Source organism: Polypterus senegalus, chromosome 2, assembly GCF_016835505.1.
Source record: "Polypterus senegalus isolate Bchr_013 chromosome 2, ASM1683550v1, whole genome shotgun sequence".
Lineage (NCBI taxonomy): Eukaryota > Metazoa > Chordata > Cladistia > Polypteriformes > Polypteridae > Polypterus > Polypterus senegalus.
Window position 1 is genome coordinate 175,846,437 of NC_053155.1, and position 25,940 is coordinate 175,872,376.

General features: G+C 38.5%; 1 protein-coding gene across 2 annotated transcripts in view; it reads right to left on the reverse strand.

The window, feature by feature from the left end:
- Nucleotides 1–8,036: 8,036 nt before the first annotated feature.
- The window catches only part of LOC120523554 (diablo homolog, mitochondrial-like), a 54,697-nt gene continuing 36,793 nt past the window's right edge, over nt 8,037–25,940 (reverse strand). For both annotated transcript variants that reach the window (XM_039744959.1, XM_039744958.1), the window contains 2 exons: nt 17,441–17,537; nt 8,037–9,557 (listed from right to left, as the gene is read on the reverse strand). In XM_039744959.1, the coding sequence (XP_039600893.1) occupies nt 9,325–9,557; nt 17,441–17,537 (330 nt within the window). In that variant the 3' untranslated portion in view covers nt 8,037–9,324. The remainder of the gene's footprint in view (nt 9,558–17,440; nt 17,538–25,940) is intronic.

The following is a 25,940-nucleotide window of genomic DNA, read 5'->3' on the forward strand; positions in this document are numbered from 1 at the left end:
CTTTCTCTTCAAACTGCCTTTCCCAAAGTATCTTCCATTTTTTCCCTACAAGGGTTTATTTTGGGAATTTTTTTCTTGTCTTCTTAGAGAGGCAAGGTTTGGGGGCTGTCAAAAGACTGGGCCTATGTTATAATACATTTTTTCTTTAATGTTTATGTCACTATATCTGGACAACACTGTTAAAGTATCCATTCACATGTGCATGCTAAGTTTGGCACACAGGGGCTCAGCATTTAGAATTGCCAACCAAGCATTGGATTAGATAGCCAAAGACAACTGGAGGATTGTATAGTCAGCCTAAACACAGAATAGTATTTTTGTCTTCTGTCAGTAGAAAATCTTCTTTCCTTGTTGGGAGAATGAGAACCGGCATGTAAGCATTATGCGATTTCTGTATTTTATGGAGGAGGAGTTCAGTCCTTACCTGCCCTTGTTTGGAGACAGAGAAGACCAGCAAGTAAAGCAGACAGAATTAAAAGGCTTGGACAACAGCCAAACCCTTCGAAGCTGCGTCGGACCTCCGTCCGAAAACCCTGTCAGCGTGGTGACGAAAAATGGCAGACTGCGTAGATCCAGATTCCCACACCTGGATAAAAGTCTGTCATATGCGTCCCGTCTGTAGCCACGTCAACTGTCAGTAAATGTAAGCTAAAATATATTTTTCTCATGTGATTCTTATACCGCCGTAATCACGATGGGAGGGATATCGCCGTTTCTGTCATATTACTATATTGTTTAGTTACTTAATGTGCCGTAATTTCAAAAGAACACATTTCCGGAGAGCTAATACCTCTTAAGGAAACAACCTATTAAAGCCCATTGCAGCACTTCTTGTGTGATTTTGGGCTAGACAAAAATAAACTTCACTGCATTTGGATCTTCCAACATGACAGTAATCTAAAACACAAGTTCAAGCTGACCCTTTGGTGGCTACAGCAGAGATAATTAAAGGTGCCGGCGTGGCCATCATAGTCTCTTGACTTCAGTTTCATTAGGCCACTTTGGGGAGATCTTAGAATTTACGGGACATGGAGGGGCTTTGCCAAGAAGAATTGGCAGCTCTGCCACCTGAGATATCTTCCATTTTTTCCCTACAAGGGTTTTTTGTTTTTTTGGGGAATTTTTTTCTTGTCTTCTTAGAGAGTCAAGGTTTGGGGGCTGTCAAAAGACTGGGCCTGTTAAAGCCCTTTGTGGCACTCCTTTTTGCGATTTTGGGCTATTCAAAAATAATTTTTATTGTATTGCATTTAATGTTTGTACTGTTCTGTGACATATTATAGTTTAACGTAGATTCCATTAAAAGTAAGTTTTAAATGTCTTTTGCCTGATCAGTCATCTTTTCTTGAAAGTATGGTACACATCTTACAAATTCTGCCAGGGTATGTAAACTTATGAGCACAACTGTAAAACAAAGATTTCTTTATTGCAGGGCCACAACAGCAATGGATGGGTCTGCTGCCTCTTGCTTCCTGTGTAATTCTCCAATTTTACCAAAGTCACAGTAAAGCACCTGGTGTGAATGAGTGTGGGTATGTGACAGAGGTACCACGTGATGATCAAGCAACTCACCCTGAGCTGAGTATCATCTTGGCCCTCAGAATGGGCACCTTTTCATCATATCTCTACAGTGAATTACTATTACTTATTGTTTGGCCGATATGTTTATCTAAGGCAAGTTAAAACATTTCAAACACAACTGGTTACATTTCTTTTTTACTTACATTTGGAGAACAGGCAGGTGAAATAACCTGTTCATGGTCTCACCATGTCAGTAGCAGAATATGAAATCACAACATCAGGATCTAAAGTGTAAAGTCCAAAGCCTTAACTACTTCATCACACTGCCCAAATATGTTCTAATAATAATAACAATAATAATTCATTACATTTACATAGCAATTTTCAAGGTATTCAAAGCTTTTTACACAGTGATTGGGGTACCACTTCAACCACCACTAATGTGTAGCATCCACCTGGATGATGTGACGGCAGCCATTTTGTGCCAGTACACTCCTCACACATTGGCTGTTAGGTGGTGAGAAAGTCGATCAGAGACAGAATGGCCAAGCCGTGGTGGACAATTTAGCCAGGATATTGGGATACACCCTTCTAGCAAATGGATGAACTGATGGATGGTCTAGGAAGAGACAGATCATTTACAAACAGTATCTTTTATCTGTTGTGTTTTACTTGATTCTATCATTTATGTCAGAAGTCCCTAGTAATGCAAATTCAAGGACATTCTGTGAAAACAACAAATTTATTTTGATAACATTAGTTGAATGTATCCCAGAAGTCAATATAACTGGATGACAACAGTCTCGGCTGCTTACAAGATGGAAAGATTTAGGATTCAGAATAATAATAATACTGAAAGTGTGCACTGCATTAGATTGGCAGGCCCACTTGTGATAATCATATCAGACTAGCTGCCAAGTACGAATGACACAAACGTTTTGTAAATCTTAAAGACAAAGGAAGCCAAGAATGATAACTCATTGACTTTAACGCTTCACTAATGCTTTTTAAAGATTTGTATCAAAATGTTTTACTGCTTGGCAGTGGCCAAGTTTTACATTATCTAAACTTCTTTACAAATTTTTTACAGAGCATAAACAAGAGAACATTTACTGTAAATCAAGTTACTTTATGAGGGATTATAACACAGTTACATAAATATTCACTTAGTAGCTCTGCCACTGAGCAAAACTTATGGTCTGCATAAAAACTAACAAGACATAAAAATATGATCAGCACCGTGGTGCACTGGGCTCATGGACTACAAGAAAACTGCTCATCTCTTTTAATAAGGCTGTAATGATTCAGAAATGAAAAACTCAACTTTTATTTTTATCAGATATAACATTTTTAAGACTTCTGAATTAAAAGAAAGTGTCAGCTTTATGTGATAATAGCATATTAAATGTCAGTGTTAAAAAATATAATACTACAAGATGACAGAACAAGAATACAGTAGTTAATGTGGCAAAATTACACTTCATGGAGTTGTTAAGGTTTGTTTGTTGCATTTCTATTTTAACTAATTGTACTCATTTGTCTTTTTTATATGGATATATAGATATAGTAGTTATATAATGTTATCTATATATATAATTCATTAAGGCAAGACACCCATGGAAAGCACGCCGGAAGAGGCGTGGATTCACTAAGACGCCGACAAGTAAGACACCTATGGCGCATGCAGGAAGAAGCCACGCCCACCAACTCCAAGACCATTGGATACGATGACAACTCGCAGAGCCACACCCACCAACTTGGACGCCGACACAGAAAAAACGGCATCATTTATATTCGTCTGTCGTAGAGGCCACATGCATCTCCGAGCCATGTTGACTGTTCATAGAGGCATGTTTCTTCTGGAGATGAATTGTCATATGCAGCGTGTAAAACGGTTTGCGAGGGGTATCCAATGGGATTCTTAAAACAATCCCTTACAACTAAGGTTAAAATACAATGCAGTAAGCAGTCTTTAAAAACCGAGTTTTCGGTTACGACGCACAACCACGTGCACCATAGCAAACTGTTTAACACGCTACATACAGCAATTCGCATCCGCGACAAACATGCGTCTTCTTAGATGCTCCTGCAGGAACATGGAAGACGTTTCCCTGCCCACCAACGCTCCTTTTTCACCGGCCCGCGTCTACCCTCGCTCTCTAGGCATTCACACTGCCTGCCCATGTGCCCAGATGCAAAAACTCACCGACCACCCAGTTAGTCTCTTTCGTCTGTGCTAGGAGTCCACATTCACGTCTGAGCCACGTTGACTTTTCATTATTATTTTCAGTTTCAACACCCGACCGCGTCCACCATGAAAAACCATGCAAAAGGAACAACGAAGCCCTGTCCAGAAACTCTACCCCTCCTTCCACGTGCTCAGGAACGCACCTCAGACCACTGCCCGCCAAATCAAACAGCATATCAAACACATACTCACTCGCTGTGCTGCGGTCCAAATCTAGCTATGAGCCACGTTGACTATTCTTTTGCCCTCCATGGCTACCGCTTCAAATGTATTTCATGTAAACAACAATTCTTTCAATGTTATAGAAATGCTTCAGATAACTGTTTGTTTCTGTCAGTTGGGTTTTTTTGGAAAAATGTCATTGACGAAACTGTTGCTCTCAAACTTCATAACATGGCTGTTAGCTTTGTTTGCCAACATTGGGATAACTTCGGTGACATGATGTCCGTTGTTGTTAGTCACAGAGGCATTGTTATACATTCTGCTCAACAATACGCTGACTACATGAATACGTCCGGAGTCTATGGTGGCGAGGCAGAAATTGTGGCAATGTCCCAAATCCTTCCAACTACTATCAGCATTTACTTCCTCATGCCTCTCCTCGAGTTTACAATCCGGCCCAGCGTCTCTTCATATCCCTGCTCTTAAGCTGTCCTTTGGATCATGGGCATTACGAGGTTCTCATGCCTCTCAAAAACCCACGTGATAACCTTCGGGTGACATCTTTTGACTCCGTCGGTATGTACACACAGGGTGCACACCCACTTGCTCGCCACACTAATGTGACGTCACCTGCCCACATCTGCAACCTCACAAACTGTCCTCATTCCCCGGATATGCCTGACCCCGTCAGATTCAAATTTGCCTTTTACTTTTACCCAAAGACAATTTCCTGTTCGATTGGCATTTGCGATGACAATTAATAAGGCACAAGGACAAACTTTCAAAAAAATATGCCTGAATCTGCCAAAACCAGTCTTCACTCACGGACAATTATATGTTGCTCTCTCCAGAGTTCCATCTTTTCATTCACTTACTGTTGTATTCTCACACCAACCCGTTTTAGACAACTGTGTCTTTCCACAAGTGTTTAGCATTCAATAAATAATTATGCATGAGATTGAACGTGTGTCTACCCGGCGCAGAGAGGCGTGGGTAAACAGTTCAACCCCATTCGGTCTGCAAACCGTGGAATTCCCACTAAGTGCGACTCATATACTCCCACTGATTACGTCCCTACCCTTTGTACACAGCCCCCTCCCACCTCGCTACTACCATTGTCGGGTGTCTTGGTGGATTATACATAGAAAAACAGCCAAAACCGCACAGAGAAATAAAAAGTCTACGTGAATCACAGGTGCATCTGGACTGTGCAAAGACGACAACGACTCAAGTGACGAGTTGGAGGTGGGCACATGAGCAGGCAGTGCATTCTGAACGAGAAATCAGCAGACTAGTATGATGGAGGGAGTGGAATAGACGTCCTTCTCCTCTCCTCCCGTTCTACCCTCCACGCCTGAGTGCCGTCCACCCCCATCCCTCCGTCTGGGAGGAAAAGGCACGATGGCGGTCCGCCAGTTTTCAGTCACAGACGATTGTGTGTTGGTTCGTTCCGTGCATTGTTACGATGTTGCTTTTCTTGCCGATTTATTGCATTACCGATTTTTCAAATGCTAATTTTCTCCGTGCTTAAAAATCATTAAAAAACCAGCCTGATTATGCGGTGTATGGTATGCTGCGGGTTGGCTAGTATACATTAATTTACAAATGAGTGCTGTACCAACATGAGGGACAATGATCATATGAAAGAACCGAGGGAATTGACAGGGTTTCTAAAAATCCTGGATAAGTATTGTTTCATGTCATAACACTGCCAGAATGACCCAAAAACATAGTTATTATTACAGAACTTCATTATAACTAATCACTCAGATAAAAAAGTTAAATGATTTCCTTTGTAAGCTTAAATTTACTGCACTGCAGTTTGCCCACAGTTGATGCCTATTTAGATCTTTCTAAAAAGTTTTTGCTGTCTCCAGCGAGTCTGCAAATGTGACAGGTTCAATCTTTCTATGAGAGTCAGTATAATTAATGTAACATTGAAACTTTTTACTGCATTAGAAGGACTTCAATGATTATACTAGTAGTAGTAGTAGTAGTAGTAGCAGCATTATATGCACAAAGTACAGTGAAATTCTTACTTTCATGTCTAACACCCAACACTTTGCCAACCGGGCACCATTCTATTTTTATTCAAAACAAAGCATGAATCAGTTTACCTGATATACATTTTCACCTTGTTTCCATACCACTTGTTCAGTTATGCTCCAAGTTCCTATGTGGAAAAACTTTAGAATAAAGCCTTCATAATATACAGTACGTATTTTCTGTAGCCTGCCGAGCTTTACTTAGTTAATAACTACACTGTGTGCACAATTATTAGGCAAGTTGGATTTTTGAAGATTAATTTTAATATGGAACAAACACAGTGCTATCAGTCAATCCAAAATGTTAATAAACCTGAAACCTGAATGTTTCACAACGGAAAAGTGAGTGTGAACATCATCAGGGGAATACATATGTGCGCACAATTATTAGGCAACTATTAGTGTGCAGATTTATTATGCAACTAAAGGAAAAATGAAAATTTTCCCATCTCACTTGTTTATTTTCATCTGTTATAGAGAAAATAATAAACAAACACCTCAAAATTTACAAATAAACATCTCTGACATTTCAAAAAAATCAATCAATCAATCAATGACCAATATAGCCACCCTTCTTTCCAATAACAGTCATAAGCCTTTCCATTCATGGAGTCTGTCAGTTTCTTGATCTGTTGACAATCAGCTTTTTGTGGAGCAGTGACTACAGCCTCCCAGACACTCTTCAGAGAGGTGTATTGTTTTTCTCCCCCGTAAATCTAGCGTTTAAGAAGTGCCCACAAGTTCTCGATAGGGTTTAGGTCAGATGAGGAAGGGGCCATGTCATTATTCCTTCATCTTTAAGGCCTTTACTGGCTGGCCACGCAGTGGAGAACTTCGATGCAAGTGATGGAGCATTGGCCTGCATAAAAATCATGGTCTTCTTCCTGTATCACTGTTTGAAGAAAGTGTCTTAGAAAAACTGGCAGTAGGTTTGGGAGTTGATTTTGAGTTCATCTTCAATGCAAAAGGTCCAACTAGCTCATCTTTAAAAATACCAGCTCATACCAGTACCCCACCTCCACGTTGGAGTGGAGCTCTGTGCCATTACTGATCCACAGGTCCACCCATCTGGTCCATCAAGAGTCACTCTCATCTCATCGGTCCATAAAACCTTTGAAAAAAATCTGTCTTCAGATATTTCTTGGCCCAGTTTTGGCGTTTCAACTTATGTTTCTTGTTCAGTGGTGGTTGGGTTTCAGCCCTCCTTACCTTGGCCATGTCTTTGAGCACTGAACACCTTGTACTTCTGGGCACTCCAGGTAGGTTGCAGCTCTGGAATATGAAAGTACTGGAGGATAATGCGTTCCTGGTAGCTTCACGTTTGATTCTTCTCAAATCTTTGGCAGCTAATTTGCGTCTTTTGTTCTCAACACGTTTCTTGCGACCCTGTTGACTATTTGCAACAAAATGTTTGATGGTTCTGTGATCACACACCAATATCTTAGCAATTCCAAAAGTGCTGCATCCCTCTGAAAGACTTTTTACAATTTTTGACTTTTCAGAGTCAGTTAAATCTCTTTTTTGGCGCATTTTGCCTGAGGAAAACTAGCTGCCTAATAATTCTGCACACCTTGATATAGGGTGTTGATCTCCTTAGGCCACACCCTCCCTCATTACACAAATACACGTCACCTGAGGTGCTTAAATCCAATAAACATTCAAGTTAATACAGCTTGGAGTTGGAATATACGCATTAAAAATGATGATATGGTCAAAATACTCACTTGCCTAATAATTGTGCACACAGTGTAAAAAAGAATTTTAATTTATGACAAATAAAGTCAACCACTTTACTTACAGTATATTTGATCTTACTTAATTTTTTTTCTCTTCTTATTGAGCATTAAAAAAAACAAAAAAAAAACTATTTGGATCACAAATTCTATTTATTAGCTGATGTTGAAAAGCTGAACTGTGTGACTCTAAACCAATTCACTGAGAACTTCACATGAGTAGGTACTGTCCAGTGGTTTTGTCATGAATTATGTTTTTGAAGGATTTTATAGTGCAGGAAACTGCACAGCAATTAGGTCACCGTTTACAAACTACTCAGTACATTAGGAAAAACAGCACAACAAATTTTTTATTAAAACTTTCCATATTTCATTGCTCAGGCGAGTATCTTTAATTTTGCAGGTACAATATTACAACTGACTTTCTACAATTTGTTTTTTCAAATGTCAGAGAGAGAGAGAGAGAGAAATAAAATTTTCCAATTAAGAACAATGAATTCAAGATAGCCACGCCTTTCATTTCCAGATGGCCCTTGGAAATATATCAACAAACTAATGTACACACCAAACCATAATCAATTTTACCCAAAAGCTTTCATTTATAAAGAATACAAAATAAACTTTCTATGATCCATTTTTGAAATGATTTTTGCTTTCAAACGAAGCATGTCAAAGCTTTCTTGAACTGCATTTTATTTAGCAAATACAAACATAGATTAGATGACCATATATTAATATCTCTGAAGTTTCACATTATTTAATGAGGATTTGTAAGTAAATTTAAGCAAAGATCAAACTGTGCTAAAACCTATACACTTTAAAAATGTCAATATTTGGAGAGATGCAGACATTTTAGTCTGTGGCAAAACTCCACTACAGATGAATTATTTAGTGATACATTTAAGTAGCAGACACAGAGTTTCAAGAGCACTGCACTTCTAGTGATATTTTATTAATAAAATATAAATATAAACAACTCATAAACAAGGATGAATATTTTTTCATACATTCGAAAATCCTTGATCAGATGAAAGAAATGAGGTATCATCAACTAAATGTGCAGCTACAAACTAATGCTTACATTACACAAAAATAATCCACTCATATTTTTGGAAACACATAAATTGGTAATACAAGTGAAAAACTTCGAAATTATTTGTAATCTGGAAAATATTTTTAAATCAGCTAATACAACATGAAAAATAATTTCTCAGTTTTAGAGAATGGAGTGAACAGAATTACTCCTTTAAAAGAAACAAACGTTACTGTGGAAGCAAAGCACAGGTTTTGGTTTTCAGTACAACAAGAGACAATTATGTATTCTAGAGTAAAGAAAATCGTTTAGAAAATTTGTGTCAAGATACTCTGCAGCTCTTTACTAATATTGACGGCTTTGTATAAAATATAAACATGATAGTCTACTTTGGAAGTTTGAACTCCAGTATTGTGATAATGCATTGCAACTGACTTAAACCCTTGGCACAACTGTATTTATTTTAGTACATCTTTAATAATTTGTAATAAAGTAGTAATCATTAATATTATAAAAAGACATTATTTTTGGATAAGTAATTATAAATGGAGCCCTTTGTTTCCTCTGATCATGTAATTTAAACATTTAATCTTCTCTTAGGTATGCCTCAGGAATTTCCTCTTCTCCTACTGAATTTGTATCTGCTGGTTTTCCACTATTTTTGACCTGTAATGCATGTTCTGAAACCCTCCTGATTTCCTCAGCCTGAACTTCAGCTAACATCTTTTCTGCTTTAATCGCCAGCTGCTTTACCTCTTCCATCTGATTCTGGACTGTTTGCAACTGTGTGCGAGCGGAAATCGAGGCTTGATCAGCTCCTGAAAGCAGAACAAAAAAAAAAAGAATTATAGCAAGCACCCTAAGAAAACATTACTGATTTATTACTATTATATTGCCTTTCAAAAGTATTAAAATAATACACATTTTAATAAGAAAATTGCTCTTTTGAGTAATGTACGATTTGTGTCTTACTCAATAGGGACCTGTATAGGATCGTCCATATAAATGTTTAGTGAAAATTTTACATGAAAAACACAACAAAAAACCAAACAGCCTAAAATAATTTTAAATAGAACTATGTGAAAAATAAACACTAATCTAAAAATGATTTCTAAAAACATTAATATAAAATGAATGATAAAAGACTAATAACATAACATATATACAATTTCTTTTTTGCCTTCTGCCAACCAGTGGAACAGTGTATTTTAATATTCAGTCATTTATCAACTGTCATCTTAACAACAACAACATACTCGTTCACCTTGTTCCCTTCCACCACTTTGTCTGGCCATTTTTTCTGACACTACTACACCAATCCCAACACCGAAATCACTGCTGCCTGCCAGAACAACACATGTATTCTACTATTTCTGCTAAACAATCTCACACACGTACCTTTTCATCTTGTCTCCTACATGCAGATACATCTACTTTATGTTCAGCACATCCACAAACTTGTCCAATTTTGCTGTCACACTCAAAATTCTCTGGCACAATCATTATACTCTCTCTTACACACCTATTACCCACTGTCTCCCTCATTTCCCCTGCCTCCAAGCCAGCCTCACCACAGTGCATCTAGAACCATCATAAATTATATATGTCCAGCTTTCCAAACTTTTGGTTTGGTGCAGGAAAATGTGTTGCCCATTGTGTATAATGCACTGTACACTGCCCATGCTTTGCAACTCTGCTTCAGAGCTACTGAGGATCTGAGGAAACATGACTTTTCCACTAAATTAAAATATCAACCACACCCTCGTCAATTTTGAATTTACATACTTGCATGTTATTTATTGAAAAGCTATCAATTCTGTAAATTCAGCCCTCCACATTAATCAAGACAAATCTTAATCAAATAATAAAACACCTTTTGCATAGTAACAATTTTTTTTGTATACAGTGCATATAAAAAGTATTAACCCCTTCAAACTTATCATACTTTACTGTTATACAACATTGAATCACAGAGGATTTAATTTGGCTTTTTTGACACTAATCAATATAAAACTACTCCTTATTGTCAAAGTGAAAACATATCTCTGAAAAGTGTCCTAAATTAATTAAAAATATGTTACACATAGTCTAAGTATTCACCCCTTTAATATGACACTCCTAAATCATTACTGATGTAGCCAAATGATTTTAGAAACAACTATATTAGTTAAATGGAAATTATTTGTTAGTAGCCAAGGGGTTTCAATTGACTGTAGTATAAAAGTGCCTATATTCAAAAGGTCCAACTTGTGGTAAGTCAGTATCATGCTCTAACCTACCGTGCAAAATGAAAGAAAAAAGAATACACCAATCCACTCCCTGAAACAGTTTTGAAAAGTCTGAAAAGCAGGTGATGGCTACAAGAAGATATTCAAGTTACTGAACATCCTTTGGAACACATTAAAATGAATCATTAAAATGGAAAGAATATGGTACAGCTGTAAATATGCCTAAAGCAGGCTGTCCACAAATAAATTTGATCATACATGAAGACTAGTAAGGGAGGCCACCAAGTGACCACTGGTTACATTAAAGGAGTTATAAACTATAGCGGTTCAGATTGGAGATATTGTGCATACAACTGCTATCCAGGTGCTTCACCAGTTGCAGTTTTATTGGAGAGTGGCAAAGAGAAATCCACTGTTTTAATAACAATAATAATAATAATAAAAAAAAAAAAAAAACCTCATGACCTCTCGGCTAGGAAATTCTGACATCAGCTGGCAGGTAAGTTCTATGGTTTGATACAACCAAAATTAAGTTGTTTGGCCATCAGACTAAATATAATGTTTGGCATAATCAAAATACTTTACAGTATCATATATGCACCAAGCCCACCCTGAAATGTGCTCAAAGCAACTATGTAATGTGTGGATTCTCCTTTATATCAGGCCCTGGAAGGCTTGTGAGGGTCGGCGGTAAAATTAATGCATCAAATTACTGAGAAATCTTCATGGAAAACCTGATGCAGTCTGCAAGAAAACTGCAACTGTTTCAGCTTTCCAGCAAGTCAACGACCCTAAGGAAAAAAAGACAAAGCAAAACAGAAATGTCTAAAAAAGAAAATGTTAATGTCCAGTGGTGACCAAGTCTGAATAAATATCTCAGTTCAACTGAGAATTTGTGGCTAGACCTGAAAAAATCTGTTCACCTATACAACCTGTCAAAGCTTGAGCAATTATGCAAAGAAGAAGGTTGAAAAACTACAGTATCCAGATGTGTAAAGCTGACACATGAACTGAAGGCTGGAATGGCTGTCAAAGGTACATATACTAAATACTGACTTGAAGAGTGTGAATACTTACTCAATTAATTATTCTGTGTTTTATATTTGTAATTAATTTAGAACATTCTTCAGAGATCTGTTTTCATTTTCACATTAAAGAGTTGATCAGTGCCAAAAAAGCAATATTAAATCCACTGTGATTCAATGTTGTAGAACAGTAAAATTTGAAAACTATTAAAATAATTACAAAGGGGTGAGTACTGCTGATAGAGATTGTATATTGCCAGAAAATTTTCATGAAGGCTGAATGAAAACATTCTGCAAAGTCTAAATGAATTACACTGAAGACTGCCCACATACAACAAACTAAAACTGCAGTATTACTTTAAAGAATAAAACATAATTGCATCATATAAAGAAAATCTCATCAATGCCAGACTTAAAATTAAAGTTTTAAAAAGTACAAGAAAATGAAAAGTCTATGTGGAAATGTACATAACATCATTTAAAAGTGAAGAATGCCGAAATTTCAAGGGAATGAAAATTTTAAATTTCTGACAACAATAGATTGAAGATTATAATTAATTCTTTCAGAAACAGTGATCTGTTCCGAAAGATAATTTAGATAATCCTGGATCTCAAAATTTAACTAGCAGATTATGGCAAAATTTACAAGCTCTTATTAGTCAACCACTGAACGGTCAATCAATCCTACAAGTCTGAGAAAGGCAACCACCTTCATACCTAGACAGCAACAGCTGATGGTGGCAGTGCAAAAAGATTATCAGAATATACTCCGAAAGAGGAGTAATACAGCAGCACAATCTGCTAAGGAAAGTGGGATGGTGTGGAAGAATATCACTGATAGAGTGAATATGCAATGCAGTTAATTTGTGAAATTCATGTAAGCTTTGTGTGGTAAATTATTGCATTGTGCAAAATATATCACTGATGATATTACCTTATTTGAAACGTTATATGCCCTCAAGTAAACATTGTATTCCAATTTTCCAATATTAATAAGAAAAGAATAACATAACATATAAAGACCACATGGACAGTTTCATCCTAGTTCTGATGTTTGTACACTATAATTTTCTTCTTCATTCATGCTCAGTGCTTTTAATGAAGATGTGTGATCCATTCACACAGTCAATTACACTGGGGAATCCTCTAATATGTTTATTCATTTAGCAGATACTTTTATCCAAAGCAACTTACAAGGAGTTAGCTGAGTAACTGTCTGTTGGGATGAGTATGGCTGCATGTGCCACACAGCAAGCTATCTAAATAAGCAAAAGGAAGAGAGTAAACAGGAACTAAGCCAGAAGTCAAAAGTGCTATAAACCTGTGGTTCTCTAAATTCAGTCCTCAAGACCAGGCATGTCAAACTCACTACCATTGGTGGGCCGCTTTGACTGCCATATGTGCGTCAGTGTGCCGCACTGTAACAAACAGTATTATACTATTATACAAAGTTACTGTAGCTTTCTTTCAATACTGAAAACTTTAAAAAATGTAACACTTAAAGTTTAAAGAAAAGCAATTTAATTCCATACAATCTCCATACAATTAGAGTCTTAGCCTCTTAGCTAGGTCCTTATATAGGAGTCTTACAGTCTGAGATCTATTTCTTTTGTCCCGACACTTGGCACCTCTTGTTAGTAACCAGTTCGTCAATATCAGGCTTGAAATCTTGTGCAGCTGCAACTTTTATGAGGGATGGCAGGTGCTCGAAAGTAAGTCTTGAGCAATGTGGGGTTTTGGTAGTTTTCATTAACGAAAATAATTGCTCACAAAGGTAACTGCTTCCGAACATAGACAGTACTCTCAATGCCAACTTACAGATATGCACATACAAGGGTGGCAGGTAAGCATACAAGCCTGGCACACCAACTTCATTGTATTTTGACTTCAGAATAGAATCTGACTGCAGTTCAATCGATTCCATTTGGATATTCTCAGGCGCATTCTCAACGTTGTAAGAGTATGTGACGTAAACAGCGCAAAGTCATGTTTGTGTGAACTGAAATCACAAAAACGCTTACTGAATTCATTGCTCAGCAACTCAAGTTGGAAAACAAATCCTCCAAAAATCTAATTTTACTTTACTAACTTTACTTCAAAGTTTATATTGTAAAATAAGCGATATGCAAAAAGCCGAGATCGGGTCGTGGGGGCAGCAACTTGAGCAGAGATGCCCAGACTTCCCTCTCCCCAGCCACTTCTTCTAGCTCTTCCGGGGGAATGCCGAGGCGTTCCCAGGTCAGCCAAGTGACATAGTCCCTCCAGCGTGTCCTGGGTCTTACCCATGGACTCCTCCCGGTTAGACATGCCCGGAACACCTCACCAGGTAGGCGTCCAGGAGTCATCTTGATCAGATGCCCAAACCACCTCATCTGACTCCTCTCAATGTGGAGGAGCAGCGGCTTTACTGTGCGCCCCTCCCGGATGACTGACCTTCTCATCCTATCTTTAAGGGAAAGCCCAGACACCCTGTGGTGGAAGCTCATTTCAGCCGCTTGTATTCGCGATCTCATTCTTTCAGTCACTACCCACAGCTCATGACCATGGGTGAGGGTAGGAACGTAAATCGAACGGTAAATTGAGAGCTTTGCCTTACGGCTCAGCTCCTTTTTAACCACGACAGACCAATGCAGAGCCAACATCATTGCAGATGCCTCACCGATCCGCCTGTCGGTAGATCTGCTCCGTTACATGAAAATATGCAAGCTATTACTACTCGTGATGGTCAGTTATGCTCAATGGCCAGTCTCAACAGCCCAGCCAGTAGTGTAGCCTGCCAGCCTAGCACTTCAGTTGCGACGTTGAGGCACATTAACTTTGGTAAAGGCTCGTCGGGGTGGAGGGGGATGTTGGTTTGGGGCAGTGTCATGCCTAGGGTATCAAGGAGCTGACGCCGCAGCTGCAACTATACTAGCAAATGATGTAATGCCATGGGAACACGCGCTTTTGTCAGAAGGCGGAAGTAAGTACAGTCAAGAAGTACGAAGATGCCAAAGATGCAGAATGATTCAATCACAAACGATATTAATCATTTTGTACAAGTTTAGTGCTAACTAGGATCTGTCATGTGGGCCGCACAGATTTCTGTTGAGGACCGCATGCGGCCCGCGGGCTGCGTGTTTGACATGCCTGCTCAAGACAACCTATGGCTGCAGATTTGTGCTCCAACCAGTTGTTTAATCAGTCAGTCAGTGAGTGTTACCTTTAATTGACACTGTTTAATTAGCTGGCCCATTCTATCCTTTTATTTAGCATTTAGAAAAGTGCTTTAGTGCCAGATTTACACTTGTAGGAAAATAAGATGTTTGTATTTTTTCTATATCTTTAAATACTTACTTTATAATTTACTTTTTCTGTGAAGTTTGCTTTCTGAATTGTATTTGAATATGGACACTTCATGTTGAGCAGAGCAGACACCAGCACAAAAAACTCTGAAAGGAGCAGTTACTTCAGTGTTACCCACTTGTGTGTTTAACAGTAATAATTGTCTAAATAACCACAATGGTAAAAAATGAAATAACTATTTAAAAGGAAAAAGAATAAATTCTTAATCTAACACATATAAATTTCTCCTTCACTAAATAAAAATACAGTAATCCCTCGCTATATCGTGCTTCAACTTTCGCGGATTCACTCTATCGCGGATTTTAAATGTAAGCATACTGTATCTAAATATATATCGGATTTTTTGCTGGTTCTGGATTTCTCTTGGGACAATGGGTCTTTAATTTATGGTACATGCTTCCTCAGTTTGTTTGCCCAGTTGATTTCATACAAGGGACACTATTGGCGGATGGCTTAGAAGCTACCCAATCATAGCATGTATTACATATTAACTACAACTCCTCAATGATATAAGATCCCATGCGGTGCTTGATTGTTTGCTTGTCTCTGCCTCTATCTCACCCTCTCTGACATTCTCTGCGCCTGACGGAGGGGGTGTGAGCAGAGAGGCGGTTTGCCTAGTGGATACGGACGCTCCTCTAAGAAATGCCGTTTTATCGCTGTGCTTCGGCATATTTAAAAGCACACGTATTGATTTTTTGTTTGTTTGCTTTAATCTCGCGCTCTCTCTCTCCTTCTCTCTGACGTTCTCTGTGCCTGACGGATGAGATGTGAGCAGAGGGGCTGTTTGCTTAGAAGATAATGACGCACCTCTAAAAATGCCACTTTATTGCGGTGCTTCGGAATACTTAAAAGCACACGTATTGATTTTTTGATTGTTTGCTTTTCTTTGCGAGCGCTCTCTCTCTCTCTCACTCTGAAATTCTCTGCTCCTGATGTGGGCACTCCTTTGAAGAGAAGATATATTTGCATTCTTTTAATTGTGAGAAAGAAGATCTCTGTCTTGTCATGGAGCACAGTTTAAACTTTTGACTAAAGGGTGTTATTTCATGTCTAGAGGGCTCTAATAATGTTAACAGTGTGGGAGAGTTTATAAGGGCTTAAAATATATAAAAATAACCATACAAACATATGGTTTCTACTTCGCGGATTTTCATCTATCGCGGGGGGTTCTGGAACGCAACCCCCGCCATCGAGGAGGGATTACTGTATAGCACTAACCAACCTGTAATTTTCAGGTGGTTGTGAAAAACGAGAAACTGGGAGATAACAGCTTGCTTAATTAAGGTAGGGGTCCAATTAAGAAAATAAATGGGTTGAAACAAAAATTGTACCTTCATGGGGTCTTGAGGAATGAACACTGAAAATAACTGCTGTGTACAGAGGTCACACTGTTGCATTATTCCTTTACAGAAACCCAAATCAAAACTGCATTAATAAGCATGTAGGTATAGGCACTTGAGGAAGAAGAGAGTTTTCACTGGTGTTTCTCTAAAAGTCAGTTTCTCCATATAACGAATGAAGGTGAGCAGCTTTTTCCACTAGCCAGTCTGTTATAAGTTATTATTGCTGAGAAATGCAGCAGTTGTTTAGGTCTGATTGTCCTACTTATGACTCTGTGGAATTCCTCTTTGGTGGTGGTGATTTTTTTCTTACTTGGATAGATAAACTTTGTGTGTGTGTATGTGTGTGTGTGTCTGTGTGCGCAGACACTCTTCTAAAGTTAGACACACTTTTGTGATTGCTTTGCATCATTACATCTCCAATTTTGTGCTAAGAGCTGCCATTAACAAAACAAAAAAACAATTCAAGCCATTATAACATTATTATTTAAACACTTCTCTGTCTAATCAGGGTCTGACTATATTTCTCTGTACAGAACATAGTGAAAAAGTTGTGTTTCTACATATAATACTCAATCAGGAAGGAGCATGACATTTTCAACATTTCATCTGCTTTTTCAGCGTCTTAAATACTGCAAGCTGGGTTAGCATTTCTGACAGCACATTTACAACCTTTGATAGACCATGTATTGGAGGGGACAAGTAATACGTAAAACACTCTGTTTTTCTGATGTAAGAATAAATTTCAAAATATACACACCTGCACCATAAGCTGCCTCTGCTGCAATCTCAGAAAGATTTACTGCAGTCATCCAGTTTGAATCAAAACGGCTGCAGGTTTCCTTTTTTTCCTTCACCTTTACAAAAGAGTAAAAAAGATTAATGAATAGTAAAAGATGAAAATTTCTTAGATAACAGGCTTCAAAATGCAATGAATTATTTTTAAATGTACTAAATAGGTTTATGGCAACATTTCATGAACTGCAGTTGTTATGAAAATATACCTGGAGATTTTCATCTCTAATTTCCATTATTATAAAAGATTTTTCAAAATTCAAATCTAGTTGTTTTTTTCCCTTGAAATTATTATGGACATAATAAAGATTTTGATACCCCCAAAGTATAGCAAAAGAAAAGAGAACAATAGATACTGCATTAAAAAGTAAAAAAAAAAAAATGTTAGTTGAAGTTGAAACAAGGGTGGACATTTCAACAAAACAATGATCCCAAACACATAGCCAAGGAAACTCAACTAGTGTAAGAGAAAGAAAATAACGCTGCTACAATGGCCCAGTCAATCACCCAACTTGAATCCAATTGAAAATCTAGGAAAGAACTGAAAATAACAGTTCATATGAGAAGCCTCCGGAACTTTCAAGATTTGAAGACAGTTTGTGTAGAAGAATAGGCCAAAATCACACCTGAGCAATGCATGCGACTAGTTTCCCCATACAGAAGTTGTCTTGAAGTTGTCATTACCAACCAAGACTTTTCTACCAAGTATTAAATAAATTTCAGTAAGTGTGTTCAAAACGTATTCCCTGTGTCATTTCACTTTATTACACATAATTTATGGACTTATTTGTTTTAATTTCTTTGTATGTGTGGATTACTTGGATTGTTACCGACATCTGGTGAAAATTTCATGTCAATAGCCCCAATAGAAATATACAGTATTTACTGAGAAAAACGTTGACGTGTTCAATACTTATTTTCCCCACTATACTATCAGTAATTACTGGAATATATTAGTATTTAGAAAGTGATGTTAGGTTTCTCCTAACTTCTCTCTCTCATTCTTTCCTAGGGCAGGAAGCAGTAGAAGAAGAATACAATGGCTGACAGTGAGATGAACCGCGTTGAAGAAGAACTCCAGGCTCTCGAAACCAGATCCAGAAACTCCTATCCAGACAGAGGTACCTGAGGGATCTGAAGGCTCGGCTGCTGGAAAAATCATCCCCGAAATCTGAAATCGACGCAACACATCAAGTTTCAGTAACTTCGACTCCACAGTGTGCCGCTCACCTCCAAGGCCAAGTGAGCTTTAACCCTGTGCCTCGTCGTCATTCCGACGACATCAACGATGAAGACCTCAACTTGTTTCAGCTATGCAGGCAGGGGTTTAAGGCTAGAACACCTCCATTGGCACAGACAAGCATCTCCACCTGGAACGGTTCGACCCTCTCCGTGCCCCCAGTTTGCCTTCAACCCCGGGCGATATATTTGTGATTGGAGATTCAATTGTACGAAACCTAAACATCTCATGCCCTAATCAGAAATCTTTTGTCTCTTGTTTTCCCGGTGCTCGCGTCCGAGATATGATGAGATGTGGGATTCATTGTAATACATGCCGGGGTAAACGACACGAGACACCGACAGTCGGAGATTCTCAAGGCGGACTTCACAGCACTAATCAAAGCCACGAAGGAGAGGACCCCGTCTGCAAGAATCTTCATCTCGGGTCCCCTACCTCTCGTTAGAAGATCGAATGAGTGTTACAGTCGTCTGCTGGGATTAAACATCTGGCTGAAAGGCTTCTGTGAGAATCAAAACATTGGGTTCATAGACAACTGGGACCTCACCCGGGAGAGGCCGCGTTTCTTCAAGCGCGATGGTCTACACCCAAATAGATTCGGCACCTGGGCCTCTCCGAAAACATTGCTAAGGTAATTCATCTATCCTGACTCTCTATTTCTCCTAACCCTTTCCGTAATGCTTTGCTAGGACAAGTTAATTCTTTAACAAAATCGTCCTCAAAAGTGCATTGCATTACTACTCTAATAACTAACCTCAATGCATGTAAAAAAATCTAGGCAGTGCGGCAAAAATATGAATAATTTAATTACAATTACACCTTTAGATGAACAATGTATTAAATCTATGAAAACAGATTATAGATTAAATAAAAAATATGCACAGAGCATATAATAACTTAATACAATATAATAAATAACTTAATTTCTATCTTGAATACCGATAACGCACATACAATTCAGTTCTGCTCCTCCGAAACATTAAATAAGGCTTTATTAAATGTTAGAGAATTAACCAACAAGACCTTTTCCATCAACGATCGTATTAGTGATAGGAAAATTGATTTTATTGCAATAAGTAAAACTTAGCTGTTTTAATCGAATCTGCGCCTCCGGATTACAGCTCGTGCAGATCGCCAAGGTAAGAAAGGTGGCGGATTATCAACCATTTACTCGAGCTGTTTAAGTGTAAAGATGTCAGTTTTGGTAAATTCAAGTCCTTTGAGTATCTTATCTTTGTTATTCGTGGAGTTTCTCAGTTTCTAGTATCATCCGTTTATAGACCTCCTAAATACAATGAGTCTTTCTTTGAAGAATTCTCAGACTTGGTGTCAAATATAATTATGAACTATGACACGCTCCTAACGGTTGGCGACTTTAACTTTCATATCGATAATCAGTGTGACCCGAAAGTAAAAGAATTTATGAACCTCCTGGACTCTTGATTTGCGACAGCTCGTTAGTCAGCCTACACATAAAGCAGGTCATACGTTAGACTTAGTAATTACTAAAGGACTAAAAGTTGATGTGAAGCAGATCATTGATATCGGTCTATCAGACCATTTTCTTTTACTATTTAATACAGAAATAATAACAGAAAATATTCAGGAAAAGCATATTTTTAAAAAACGCTTCTTTGATTCATCAGCATGCCCTGTCCGGGGTTTGTTCCTGCCTTGCACCCTGTGCTGGCTGGGATTGGCTCCAGCAGAACTCCGTGACCCTGTAGTTAGGACATAGCGGGTTGGAGAATGGATGGAAGATTCTCAGCAGCTTCAAAATTTACAAACATTCTAAGCAACCAGTCCTGTTTGTAGCGCTAATTACAATAGCGAGGATAATGTAAATAGTAAGGTGGAAAATTTAATACTAAGGTGAGAGCTGCTGCTGGCATAGTCGCATCTGAAAAGACACTTAAAAAATCTTTTAGCACCGTTAAACCATGTAAGGCCCAAAGAGTGTCCGATTTAAAGAGAACATGCCGGAGAGCTGAGCGTAAATGGAGAAAAACTAAACTAACTATCCACTATGAGATACTGAAGGTTAAAATAAAAGAATACAATAACACAGTCCATCTTGAGAGGCGCTGCTATTTCTCTAGAATTATAAATAACAATGCTAGTAATCCCAGAGTATTATTCTCTACGATTGATCGTCTGCTAAACCCAGGTTAACACAATGGAATGACTCAAGAATACTTCCAGTGAAACTTGTGAGGCTATTACTGTATTTTTCAATCAAAAAATTAACATTAGAAATAACATAGTATATCTCCCCAACACTGATCCTCTTAAGCCCCAGTACTCCGTTATAAAATAAAATTCTTTCACCAGGACAGATTTACCTGATTTAAATAAAATAATTTCTCAACTGAGACCCTGCATCTTTGCCCCAATACCAACAAGATTTTTCAAAGAAATATCGGGCGTGCTAATTGATAGTATTCTTGACATAGTAAACTCGTCATTAGATATGGGGGGTCTTCCCAGACTGTCTTAAAACTGCTGTAGTTAAACCCCTACTCAAGAAAAATAATCTTGACTCCTCTGATTTTGAAAATTTTAGACCTATTTCTAACCTGCCTTTCTTAAGTAAAATTCTAGAGAAGACAGTCATTACGCAGCTAAATGACCACCTCAATGAACATGCTATTCTTGATAAGTTTCAGTCGGGTTTTTAGAACAAATCACAGTACAGAAACTGCACTTGTTAAAGTAGTAAATGACTTGAGGGTAAATGCAGACAGAGGTCGTTTCTCTGTTCTCATCCTCTTAGATCTTGAGTGCCGCAATCGATACCATTGATCACAATATTCTTAGAAATCGCCTTAGTCAATGGGTGGGCCTCTCTGGTAGGATTGGTTTGAATCCTACCTGGCAGGTAAAAAATTCTTTGTCAGTTGTGGTAATCATACTTCAAAGACGTATGATATTCCATAAGGTGTTCCACAAGGCTATTTCCTGGGTCCACTGCTCTTTTTGATCTACCTGCTTCCATTAGGTCAGATTATCTCGGGGCATAATGTGAGCTACCACTGCTATGCCGATGACACACAGCTGCATTTATCAATAGCGCCCGATTTCCCCGACTCTGTTGATTCATTAACACACTTACACACTTAACACATTAACACATGACTTACTTGTGTTTCTCAATGGATGACTAGTAATTTTCTCAAGCCAAATAAAGAGAAAACTTAAATTTTAATGATTGGCAATAATGGATATGATGAGGTTATTAGAAATAAACTTGATCCATTAGGATTAAAAGTCGGAGGTAAAGAATTTAGGGGTAACTGTTGAATATGACCGGAAATTTAAATTGCATATTAATCAGATCACTAGGACAGCATTTTTTCACTTAAGAAATATAGCACAAGTTAGACCTCTTATATCATTGAAAGATGCTGAGAAATTTGTTTTGTTTTCAGTCGACTAGATTACTGTAACACATTCCTCTCAGGACTAACCAAAAAAGACATAAATCGATTGCAACTAGTATAGAATGCAGCTGCTAGAATCCAAACTTGGAAAAGAAAATCCAAGCACATTTCTCCAGTTTTGATGTCACTACATTGGTTACCTGTGTCATTCAGAATTGACTTTAAAATACTGCTTATGGTTTACAAAGCCTCAAATAATCTTGCTCCATCTCATATTTCGGAATTTCTGACACCTTACATTCCAAATCGTAACCTTAGATCTTCAAATGAGTGTCTGCTTAGAATTCCAAGAGCTAAACTTAAAAGAAGTGGTGAGGCTTTCTGCTGTTATGCACCTAAAATCTGGAATAGCCTGCCAATAGGAATTCGTCAGGCTAATACAGTGGAACCTCGGTTCACGACCATAATTCGTTCCAGAACTTTGGTCGTAAACCGAGTTGGTCGTGAACGAAGCAGTTTCCCCCATAGGATTGTATGTAAATACAATTAATCCGTTCCAGACAGTACAAACTGTATGTAAATATGTAAATATATGTAAAGATTAAGCACAAATATAGTTAATTACACCATAGAATGCACAGTGTAATAGTAAACTAATGTAAAAACATTGAATAACACTGACACAAAACACCCAGGCTCCCTGCTCAGCTATAGGAGCTGGCTCGCTCGCGCTCCCTCCCTCCCTCCCTCAGCTACAGGAGCAGGCTGGCTGACGCTCTCTCTCTGTAGCGCACACACACACACACACACACACCCTATCCTCCGCCCACATCCCTTCCCTGTCAGCTGCCCCCTCTCTCTCTGCGCTTGCTCGCTCACGCTCTCTAATCTTTCTGTAGCACTTGCTCGCGCAGCATTTTTTTTTTAAAATGAGTTTTACGCAAAGCAGAAAAAAATGAACATTAAAACAAATCCGAAGTGCAGTGCATGCAAAAACCAACTTCGTAAGCAACCAGAAAGAAAGATTGCAGGAGATCACGCTATTAAACTTAAAGCCTAATCGCTGTAAACACTGTTTTTAAAATGAGTTTTAAGCACAGCGGAAAAAAGGAACATTTGAAAAAAGATAAAAGTAACACTGCAACAAATCGCGTTATGAACTGAAAAATTTACTTTTGAAAAATCCGTAATACAAAAACCACCAAGAAAACTAACCTTGCATGAGTCGAGTTCTGGCATGAAGTGTTTTCCTTCAGGTGTTTTCTCTCTTGTGATTTCTTGGGTTTCTGGAGCTTTTAGCTGGTAGGAGTGAAAGCCTCATGCAGCCATTCCAAAAACAAACTCCTTGTGACCCAATCCTTCGTGTTTGCTCCCCACATTACTGGCAGTCTGGCTTTGTTTACATTGTGCTGCTTGAAAGCACGAGGGTTCTCAGATTGGTAAATGAGTAAACTGGTAAACAGTTTTTCCACCTCTTGTAATTTCTTTACTTCGATTTCAATTTTCTTCAAAACTTTCTTCACTTGCTTAGAAGTCAATGGAAGGAGAACAATGAACAGAGCTCTTGCAGCCACGCGGCTTGCTAGCTTGCTTTCTCTCTCAGCACGTACAGCCTGCAAATAGGCAGGCAAACCGTGCAGCAATCTCCTCCTCCCCTCCCCAGCAGACCGCTTGAACTTACTGGCTGCAGATAGGCAGGCAAACAGTGCAGCAATCTCCTCCTCCTCCTCCTCCCCCTCCCCAGCAGGCACGTGCTCGCTCGCTCTTGCTCTCTCTCTCAGCTCAGCACAGCTCAGGCAGGCAGGCAGGCAAGGGAAACTTGCTTGTTCATATACCGAGTGCGTGGTTGTAAACCGAGGCAAAAGTTTGGCAAGCTTTTTGGTCGTGAACCGAGTTGTACGTGAACCAGGACGTTCGTGAACCGAGGTTCCACTGTACAGTGGAGCACTTAAAAAAAAAACTGCTAAAAACACATTACTTTAACATGGCTTTCTCATAACTTCATTTTAGTTTAATCCTGATGCTCTGTATATTCAATTAATTATCTACTATTAATGGTGGCTCCAAAATCCATACTAACCCTACTCTCTCTTCTGTTCTTTTTCCTTTTTTCTGTGGTGGCGATCTGTGTCACCACCACCTAATCAAAGCACTGTGATGTCCCTACATTAATGGATTAAAGGCCAGAAGTCCACGTGACCATCATCATCAAGTCCTTCTATGAGAACACTGAATACAATGAGGACTGATCATTTATGTTAGGTAGAATGCCTAGAAGGGGCTGGGTGGTCTCATGGCCTGGAACCCCTGCAGATTTTATTTTTTCTCCAGTCGTCTGGAGTTTTTTTTTTTTTTTCTGTCCTCCCGGGCCATCAGACCTTACTTTTATTCTATGTTAGTGTTCTGTTACTTTAATTATTACTTTGTCTTTTTTTCTCTTTCTTCATCATGTAAAGCACTTTGAGCTACATTATTTGTATGAAAATTTGCTATACACTGTGTGCACAATTATTAGGCAAGTTGGATTTTTGAAGATTAATTTTAATATGGAACAAACACAGTGCTATCAGTCAATCCAAAATGTTAATAAACCTGAGACCTGAATGTTTCACAACGGAAATGTGAGTGTGAACATCATCAGGGGAATACATATGTGCGCACAATTATTAGGCAACTATTAGTGTGCAGATTTATTATGCAACTAAAGGAAAAATGAAAATTTTCCCATCTCACTTGTTTATTTTCATCTGTTATAGTGAGAATAATAAACAAACACCTCAAAATTTACAAATAAACATCTCTGACATTTCAAAAAAAATCAATCAATCAATCAATGACCAATATAGCCACCCTTCTTTCCAATAACAGTCATAAGCCTTTCCATTCATGGAGTCTGTCAGTTTCTTGATCTGTTGACAATCAGCTTTTTGTGGAGCAGTGACCACAGCCTCCCAGACACTCTTCACAGAGGTGTATTGTTTTTCTCCCCCGTAAATCTAGCGTTTAAGAAGTGCCCACAAGTTCTCGATAGGGTTTAGGTCAGATGAGGAAGGGGGGCCATGTCATTATTCCTTCATCTTTAAGGCCTTTACTGGCTGGCCACGCAGTGGAGAACTTCGATGCAAGTGATGGAGCATTGGCCTGCATAAAAATCATGGTCTTCTTCCTGTATCACTGTTTGAAGAAAGTGTCTTCGAAAAACTGGCAGTAGGTTTGGGAGTTGATTTTGAGTTCATCTTCAATGCAAAAAGGTCCAACTAGCTCATCTTTAAAAATACCAGCTCATACCAGTACCCCACCTCCACGTTGGGTGGAGCTCTGTGCCCATTACTGATCCACAGGTCCATCCATCTGGTCCATCAAGAGTCACTCTCATCTCATCGGTCCATAAAACCTTTGAAAAAAATCTGTCTTCAGATATTTCTTGGCCCAGTTTTGACGTTTCAACTTATGTTTCTTGTTCAGTGGTGGTTGGGTTTCAGCCCTCCTTACCTTGGCCATGTCTTTGAGCACTGAACACCTTGTACTTCTGGGCACTCCAGGTAGGTTGCAGCTCTGGAATATGAAAGTACTGGAGGATAATGGGTTCCTGGTAGCTTCACGTTTGATTCTTCTCAAATCTTTGGCAGCTAATTTGCATCTTTTGTTCTCAACACGTTTCTTGCGACCCTGTTGACTATTTGCAACAAAATGTTTGATGGTTCTGTGATCACACACCAATATCTTAGCAATTCCAAAAGTGCTGCATCCCTCTGAAAGACTTTTTACAATTTTGACTTTTCAGAGTCAGTTAAATCTCTTTTTTGGCCCATTTTGCCTGAGGAAAACTAGCTGCCTAATAATTC